The 8890-nt window shown below is 53.3% G+C and overlaps 1 protein-coding gene across 1 annotated transcript; it reads right to left on the bottom strand.

Moving 5' to 3' along the window:
- Positions 1–1069: 1069 nt before the first annotated feature.
- LOC124670760 (probable mixed-linked glucan synthase 3) lies at positions 1070–4163 on the bottom strand. Its single transcript, XM_047207232.1, has 3 exons — positions 3878–4163; positions 2918–3659; positions 1070–2793 (listed from the first exon to the last, which is right to left on the bottom strand). Exons 1-3 carry the CDS (start codon positions 4087–4089, stop codon positions 1204–1206), a joined length of 2544 nt encoding a protein of 847 aa, XP_047063188.1. The 5' UTR covers positions 4090–4163; the 3' UTR covers positions 1070–1203.
- Between the last annotated feature and the right edge of the window lie 4727 nt (positions 4164–8890).

Here is an 8890-nt window from a genome sequence, read left to right as displayed (position 1 = left end):
CACATTGGCCAAGCAATCAATCTTATTGTACATGTCCATCACTCCATTTGCAGCTGGGGGTTGAAACCCAAAAAGAATGTTGCAGTGGACCGGACGCACATGATGTAGGACCTGATCATCATGTTCAACACCACCGCATTTCGTCGAACAGCTTCCAGGCCCAGCGTTGGTGTACATGTTCATCGGCAAGCTCCCGGTCTACGTGTCCCCAGATCCCTGGAAAGCCGTGCCACGCCTGGACGCCGTCACGGAGGTGCTCTGCCTCCGAGTCTCTGACACATCGCTCAGCCTCTGGTCACGCGGCGGGCCTGGCCACCCGCAGCTTGGACGCCGCGCTTGGAGGCTACCGACAGCTCCACCTCCTCTGCCTCGGCCCGGCGCTCCACCGGGGGTGACCTGGAGGTCGCGGGAGAACTCCATGTCGGGGATTGTGGTGAGGGAGGAGAGGTAGCGGTCGGCGCCAAGGGCGGCCTCGAGGAAGATGGTGCGCTGCATGACAGGAAGACGGTCGCCGCCGCGGCAAGAACACCTGCTCAAGCCGGACAAAGGGAATCGACTACGCCGGTGCGCGTCGGCGCCGGCCGGAGGGGAACTGAGGAGGAGACGGCCGGGTCGGGAATGAGATCGAGAGAACGGGCGAAATTACCTATCTATCTTTTTAGCAAACAAATATTTCCAGTACTTTTCGGTACTTTCCACTATTTATTTTTCAGTACTTTCTAGTACTTCTATTTTTTCTACCGTCGGATTAACTAGCTTGGACGGTTCCTAAAATCCCCAACCATAGTAAAAGTTGTATTTCTACATATGTGACTCAAAGATTGCAAGATCCAGAACGCCTTGCTGCCTTCCAATTGATTGGTCAAATGTGCACAGTTTTATTTTTCTGGTAGGAGCATGTAGGGTGCCCCGCAAACAAAAAAGAGAATGTAGGGTGATGCTGTATGAATTGATAGTTAGTATTGATCACTTGGACTCTTCGTATTTTCAGTCACGTCAAAGTCATCAGGTTAGCAGTTTAATGGAATCTACTTTCAACCAAATACGTGTAACATTAGCTGCGAAGTTCTAAATTTACAACCATTCTCTATTAATTATTACAAAGTGGAAACATTACAGTGGTTTATTTGATATAAGGAACATATTGGTTCCCATCTTACTACAGAACCTAAACAGTACAATGGTTTCTACTGTATCATCTAGCTAAAATGTAACAATCCCACCAAGTAAGATATGAACAGTGACATATACAAGGCAAACTATTACAAAGGCAACTGGCAACAAGACGACTAGGATGACTGGTCTCTTTGCCCACCGTCCCATGATGGCCAATGCAAACGGATAGAGCAGCACCATGATCCACACATTGAAGAGCAGACCCAGTGCAGCATGTGTCTTCTGTGCAATTGTCCACGCTCCCATGTATACTGCAGTTTTACCCATGGCTACACCGATGGCACCAACATTGGCAATCAAGACGGTTACTGTCGGGATTAGCATTGGTACCCATCGCATGTCATACAAGTCGGCAAACTTGTCATTGGTGTCGGCGGCTGTTTGCTTCGAAGTAACTCTGAAGTGTATACCCTTCTTTGTGAGGAGATTTACCACCATGTGTAACACCGCTGTTGGGTATGCGCTCGTCGACCCGATCATGAAGAACTGTTCGTTCCTCCAGTAATCCAGCCATGTGATTCCAGCCCATTTTATCTCGAGCCATCCAATTATATGAATCATCAGAATGATCACGAGAAGGTACACAACATATTGGGTGAATGGCCTCTGAATATATACTTCGTCAGGGATTAGCCACATCACTGGACTGAGAGCGTAGAGTAGGATGAAAAGTGATGTGACTGGGTAGACTGTCATGTTGAGGTAGGAGACACGCTGAAGGATTCGGAGCCGACCACCGCCAATGAGTGGGTTATTGCGTGAGAAGAACATTTCTAAAGATCCACCAGACCAACGCACAATTTGGTGGAGGCGCTCTGTCAAGTTGATTGGTGCAATGCCACAGAAGGCATCACGCTCCATTGTACAGTACATGGAGCGCCAACCTTGCCCGTGGATGCGAAACCCAGTAACTATATCTTCTGTGGCTATGTCATATATGTACCCAACGCCCTTGCCCCACCCAGACTCTTTATCGTGTGAAGCTGACACAACTGTTTCCATCTCTGTTAGAAATGTTTCACTGAGGGTTGGTGGTATGGTAGACCTTTCTTGGTTTATGGCTTTTGACACAGAATCTAGGAAGAGTATGGAGCTACCAAACCTACTAGCTTCAACTACGATGTTGTCCTGTCTGCAATGAGGTGGGTCAATGCCATAGAGCGCAATGCGGCGAAACATGCAACCAGTGCCGAGGTAAGATGGCCCTTGGAGACCATTGAGGGCAAGCATTGTGCCATCAAAGAAGACACGGTTGTGGTTTCCATACCGGTCAGACGGATCAACATTGTCGAAGCGTTGAGGAAACTGAACGAAGGCAGTATTATCACCTTCTCGTTGATCTAGCATGAAGCAGATAGCTGCACGCAGGGCTTGAGAGTTGTTGATGTAGTGGTCGCAGTCGAAGTTGATGATGAATTGTGCATTGGTGAGTAGTCCAGAGGCACGCAATTGCGCATTCAAGGCACCAGCTTTCTTATTGTGGTCATAGCTTGGGCTCTTTCCGCGAGAGATATATACAAGCATCGGAATGCGCACATCAGTGTTGGTGAAGTTGAGGCTGTGGGTGCTTGCTTGTGAACCAAGATTGTGCCCACGGGTCGGATGGTCCAACACAACCTGTTTACAATAATCAACATATTCATAAGTCAAAAGTCTCCTCGACAAGTTGGAGAAGTATGCTCATAAATTAAGTTATCAGTAAGGAATAACTAAATTGGATGAACTGTTATAAGTGGAGTACCTTAACGATGCCAGCATGATGTCCTTTTCGATGGTTTTCTGTTGTATCAATCCACGCTCCTGGCCATTGCGTCCCATTTGCCATCCAAGTGGCCTTTGCATCTCCTTGATCGGTCTTCATGCTATTGTAAAGATCGGAACGCTTGGAAATGGCACTAGACAGCGAGTCTAAGCGCTCTTTAAATTCACCATACTCCCTGTGTACACTGCTATAATCATTCTTGAACTCCTCTGGCGCCGTTCCAGTGTACAATGGTGCCTCTAGTTCAAAGTAGGTTTCCGGGGCTCTTGGCTCGATGCAATGCTTCCGGCAAAATGGGACCCACAAAGTAGAAAACTTTGCGGTCTCAACAAAGGACTCATATTGGATTAGTGCTCCGCTATCATCTGAGAGATAGCAGGCGTACCTATCAACGGGATAGTCGGAAGCGAGGATAGAGAGGACACAGTTCATGGTGTATAGTATTGGCTCATCAATCGGGTCAGCAGTGGTGACAAAGACATCTATGCCAGGGAGGCTAGATGTACCATCTGGGAGATCGTATTGCCGCTTAAGGGCGGCAATATCAGGTATGGTTTTGACAGGGTTATACTTTGGGAGCTGGTTAAGCAGCCAGGAGAACCCGAACCATACATCCCCGACGACAGACATTGTCCAAAACCACATGATGTCGGAGTTGTTGTGCTTGATGCGCCATCCAAAGAAGAGGAGGACGGCAATTAGGCGTATGAAGATCAGCGCCCTGCATATGAGTAGATTATGTAAGTCAACAGGCAGGTTGTATCAGTAAGATGGACGCAGGTAGATGTGCATTTCGGTATTTCCCCGCACAAACAAAAAAAAGGTTGTGTATTTGCATAAATGACCGAACCAGGACAAAAGTATGCTTTACTTGATCAAACTGATACCATTAGCATAATTTTTCCTGTTAGAAGCACCAGCACCCATCTCATCATATACCTGTAGATGTGCAGGAGGGCGCCTTTGACCTTGTACGTGCGGAACAGCAGGGGCCTGCCGTCCTCGCCGCCACTCTCCTTGGCGGCGCGCCGCGCCTCCTTGTCTGCTGCCTCCCAGTACTTGCCCTTCGCGCCGACCGGCTTCCTGGCACTGGCCAGCAGCGGGTCGGCGAGGCTGGCATTGGCTCCGCTAGTACCAGCGGCGGACGCCATTGGTCCCTAGCTCGCCTGGAGGAAAGTGAGGAAAAGCTAGCTTAAGCCAGCGCCCTCACTGCTGCACGACCTGAGCAAGTGAGGTGCACGGCTTATATAGAAAGCTGGAGCAGCAATGGTGGAATGAAGGAATGAAGGGGTGCCAAAAGCCAGGGCTGTGTGTGTAGGCAGGCAAAGACAAGAAATAAACCTTCCAGATCTGTGGCGCTGAAGGATCGACCGTCAGCTGTGTTCTGACTAAAGAAGCCTATACATGTAGAAAACATGGAGGCGGGCGGACGGGATCCACGGGAAGAGGCACCCTCGTGGGAAGTGCAAGTGCGTGCTCTGCATTATTCTGCGCCGATCGATCGTGTCAGGCATTTTCGGGAATTGCGCTGGGTCAGGAACAGTTTGTTTAACCCCAGTTGGTAGCTGCAAGCGTCAGGCATATTTGTTTTGTTCTGCACCGGCAGGCCTCGGCGGATCGGTGCAACGATCGGATCTACCTACGACCCCGCCGGGGGCATGCACAGCTCTGAGCTGGAAGTTGTAGTCCATCCAAATCTGGACGCTATGTACATTTGTTTGCCTCTCTTGATTCAGATCTGAGATTCACTGCTCAGTTGGTGGCAATGGTGCAAGTTGTCCAGATGCATGGGCTGCATGTTCAGATGTTCTTTTTCGCCCCTAGTTTTCTCCCCTTCTGCATGTTAACTTCTCTTCATCTCTTCCGTGTAATCAGATCTTGTTATGTAATTTATTCCCACTCTTCCCCTTTTTGGCGGCACCCCTTATTATTAGTGCCAGATCTAATCCAACGAAACCGGATCAAGATCGCCTAGTTTTATATCACTAATGCTCGACAGTAAGATGCAAGAAGTTGGTTACACTCTCTGCAAGTGCTGGGAGAGTGCTAATTGACGATCCCTGATGTGGTCACCAGACGCTCTTGGCGCTGCTTGCTTGTCCACTCTTCCTGGGCACCTCTAAATTGGACACAGTATTTTAATACTATCTCAGTCTCAGCTTACAAGGTCTATTCTTTTTTTTTTCTTAAGTCAAATCTTTATAAAATTGACAGATTAATATGGATCAACCGTCCACATTTTTTGAACAAGAGAGGCCCCGAAGGGGCTAGAGTCTGCATTTATACGGCGGTGGGTACAGAATTACAAGAAGGACCTTGAAGAAAGAGAAAATTACAGCACAGTCCGTAAATTTTGCACAGAGCACCCTAGAAAGAGTCCCAAAAACGCGATCAAGGACAGGTTCGCCGCCGATGAAGACAGGCAACTCGCCGTAGCCATCCTTGCTCCCACCGGGGAGAGCACCACTTGGGGGAACACGAACTTGCACAGACGCGACGAGGCCTCGAAGATTCCTCCGATGGAGGTTGAAGATCCTCAAGCAGACAAGCTCGAGGGCAGCAGGGCCATTCCCATGGCCAGAGATAGCGGCGGCAAAAACGTGCCGTCGCTTAGAAGCTGCTGCAGCAGGAGCAGACTCCGCCGAGCCCCTGCCTCTCATCTCCCTTCGAAAAGCCACCGAGCTACTCTTCTCCTTCCTCCCGCCACCACGGCCGACCAGAGAGAGCAGAGAAGATCCGTTGCCGACGAAGAAAGAAGATGAAACCGGGTCCAGCACCAGCACCACGGCCTTATTGACGGAGCGGAACTCCACCTTGCCCAACGCCATCAGCTCCGACCGGAGGAGCATCTCGACGAAGACAAGCAGGAGAAGCCAGCAGCAGATCAAGCCAGCAAGATCTGCTGTTGAACTCCCGGCACAGCGGCCGACTACGGCACAGGCGGCCAACTACGGCATAGAAGCCAACTACGGCATAAGGGCATCTCCAGCGGCGACACGCAAACGGACGCTCAGCGACCGTTTTCGTCCGCCGTGACCGGAAATGCGTCTGGGGCCTGTTCCAGCGGGGGAAAAGTGACCGGGCCGTCCGCGGAGACGCAAACCTGGCCCAAATATGCGCCAGGTTTGCGTCTCCGCGGACACTCGGCGGTCGCGGAAAATGTCCGCGTTGGGTACATCCGGGCCCGGTCGGCAATGACTAGGTAAGCAAAATATTTTTTCATTACTATTGATTGGCCAAAAGGACCATCTTTACAGAGATGGTTAGTCGAGTTAACCTAAAACTACAACCGCCGTACCTACTCGCCGTCGCGCGGCCTACACCGGCCTCGGTTACTCGCAGTCGCGCGCCCTACTACTGGCCGCCGGATGGGCCGGCGCCGTCGTCGAAGCGGGAGCGCTTCTTGCACTCCGCGCGCCACGCCCGCCGGCGAACGGACATCCCGTCCTGCCGCCTGCGGCGTTCGAGGGCCTCGGCCAGGGAGCTGTCCCACAGGGCCGTCACCGTCGCAAAGGCCACCTTGGTAGCCACCGCCTCCGCCGTCGCCCGGGCCTCCTCCTCCTCTGCCGCCGCCTGGACCGCCGCCGCCGCCCGGGCCTCCTCCTCCGCTGCCGCCTGGACCGCCGCCGCCGCGTCCTCCTCTGCTTGGACCGCCGCCAGGATCGCCGCCACGTCGGTGACAAAGCGGGCCCTGTCCCTAGCCGCCGCCACAGCTTCGTCCCTGGCGGCGATGGCGACCTCCAGCTCCCGGTTCTCCTGCTCGACCCGCGCGGGAGAAGGGCCTCTACGCTGGAGCGAGTCCAGGTCGGAGCACATTAACCCCCACTACTAGGAAAAGGCTTATTGCCGGCGCACCAAAAAGCACTACTGCCGACGCATCAGCGCTCGCCGGTGCGAACGGGCCGGTGGTAAAGGCTTATTGCCGGCGCACCATCTTGTTCGCCGGCGGTAACTCGATTTATCACCGGCGCACCAGCCTAGTGCGCCGGCGGTATGTTTTCCAGGATTCAAAAAAAGCAGATCTAGATCTAGATCTAGATCTAGGTCGGTCGTGTTCTAGGTCGTAGGTCAAGTTCTAGGTCGTGCCTTGGAGATGTACCGCCGCCACCGTGGTCATCTGCTTGCAAAGAGGAAGTGGTTGCCGGTGTGGTCGTCGGTGATCGTCGGGGTGAGAGGAGGTGGCTGAACCAGGGGTGAGAGGAGGTGATGCTTGAGGAGGGGCTCGCCGGCGAGATGCTTGAGGAGGTGCTCGCCTGTGAGTACCTTGAGGAGGTGCTCCGGTGAGATAGCTTGAGGAGGTGCTGTGGGGAGTATCTTGAGGAGGTGCTCCGGTGAGTAGCTTAAGGAGGTGCTCGCGGGAGGGAGGGATTAGAGGGGTAAGAAGGTAGAAGAGGGGAAAAATGGAGGAGAAGAGAAGGTGGTCGGAGGGAGGAAGAGAGGAGGAGGAGGAGGAGAAGTGAAAGAGAAGATGGGGGAAATGGAAGAGAGAGAAGGTGCACCGGGCTGGTTTGGCATATATAGCCTAGGTTACTGCCGGCGCACCAAGTAGGGTGGTGCGCCGGGGGTAATTTTTTTTCTTTTTTTCACCCAAATCTTAAATCTGAAAAAAGTCCTGTTTCTGTTTTCCATTTGACGAATCCAGGCCGTTGAATTCGAATAGGAAATTTCGCGTAGATCGATTTTGATATAAAAAAGTTTTTCATCGGAGGTCGTATGCAACCAGAAATCCCGTTTTACCGAAAGATGACGCCATTTTGCATAATACATCGAAATTCAAATTTTCAAATTTTCCCTAAAACTAGATCACATATTACATGGGCATTTCAAAGGATTTTATTTTTTGAATTTTCTATCATTTTCTATTATTTTTTCGAAAACCGAAAAGGCGATTCCCGTGGGTGGGGTGGAGAGAAAAATCTAGGCAACTTACCCCCGGCGCACCTCTATGGTGGTGCGCCGGTGGTAAATTGTCTACCACCGGCGCACCACCATAGAGGTGCGCCGGGGTAAGGTGCCCATATTTTCTGTTTCCGGCCAGAACTCTTCGAATTTTATTCCCGGCGCACTAAATTTTCTTGTGCGCCGGCAGTATAGGTTCTTCGCCGGTGCGGCCTAACATGGCTCGCCGGCGGTATTTTGCCACCGGCGCGCGTCAATGATGGCGCGCCGGCACCCTTCCGTGCAGCTATAGCCCTTTTCCTAGTAGTGCCCCCAGCCATGGCCATCGCATAGCTGTGGGCTTCCTCCTCCGCCAGCCAAGCTTGACGGCGCTGGGCGCCCCCAGCCAGGGACTCGAAGGACGCGAGCAGAACCAGCCGGTCACCGGTGCACTCGAAGCGCATGGGCACGGGAACATCGTCGTCCGCGATGTCCTGGATGACGGCGTCGGCCGGAGGGGCCGCGATGGCCTCCCGCGCCTCCGCGAGCTCGGCCCTGGCGTCGGCGAGCTCGGCCATGGCGTTGGCGATCTCCGCCCTGGTCGCCGCGAGGCGCCCTTCCGCGCGCTCTGCCGCCTCCGCCTCCGCGACCTCCGCCTCCGCCGCCGCCACCTCCGAGTCCAGCTGCTGCGCTCAACACCGGCGGCGGCTACCTCGTCTTCCTCCTCCTCCGGGTGGAGCTGGCGGCACATGTGAACAACGTGCTCCCAATTCATGTGGTCGGCCATGGATGGATGGTAGCTTGAGGTGTGCCCGTCGCCCCCGCCGGTGTCCACCATATATAGCCACGGCGGGGCGGGAAACGGCGTTGGCGCGCAGGGCGTTTCCCGCGCGCGAAACGCCGGCGAAACTTGCCAATGTATTGGGCGCCGCGGGAACGATCGTCGTCGCGCGGGAACAGTTAATCGCCGGCGGCAGTCCTCGACGGGACGTAAAACGCCATTAGCGACATTGACGCTGTCCCGGGATAAAATATGCGTCCGCACCGCTGGAGCTACTCCCGACGCAAACGGTC

The sequence above is a fragment of the Lolium rigidum genome, chromosome 7, assembly GCF_022539505.1.
Source record: "Lolium rigidum isolate FL_2022 chromosome 7, APGP_CSIRO_Lrig_0.1, whole genome shotgun sequence".
Taxonomy (NCBI): domain Eukaryota; kingdom Viridiplantae; phylum Streptophyta; class Magnoliopsida; order Poales; family Poaceae; genus Lolium; species Lolium rigidum.
The sequence above is the reverse complement of the archived record's forward strand: the minus strand, read 5'-3'. Positions and strand labels throughout refer to the sequence as shown.

Bases quoted from the DNA above. Each gene is read 5' to 3' on its own strand.
- LOC124670760 (XM_047207232.1), bottom strand. From the start codon at position 4,089: ATGGCGTCCGCCGCTGGTACTAGCGGAGCCAATGCCAGCCTCGCCGAC. The intron at 3,660-3,877 runs GTATATGATGAG...ACTCATATGCAG, and splicing joins GCCCTCCTGCACATCTACAG to GGCGCTGATCTTCATACGCC. The intron at 2,794-2,917 runs GTACTCCACTTA...TATTGTAAACAG, and splicing joins ATCATGCTGGCATCGTTAAG to GTTGTGTTGGACCATCCGAC.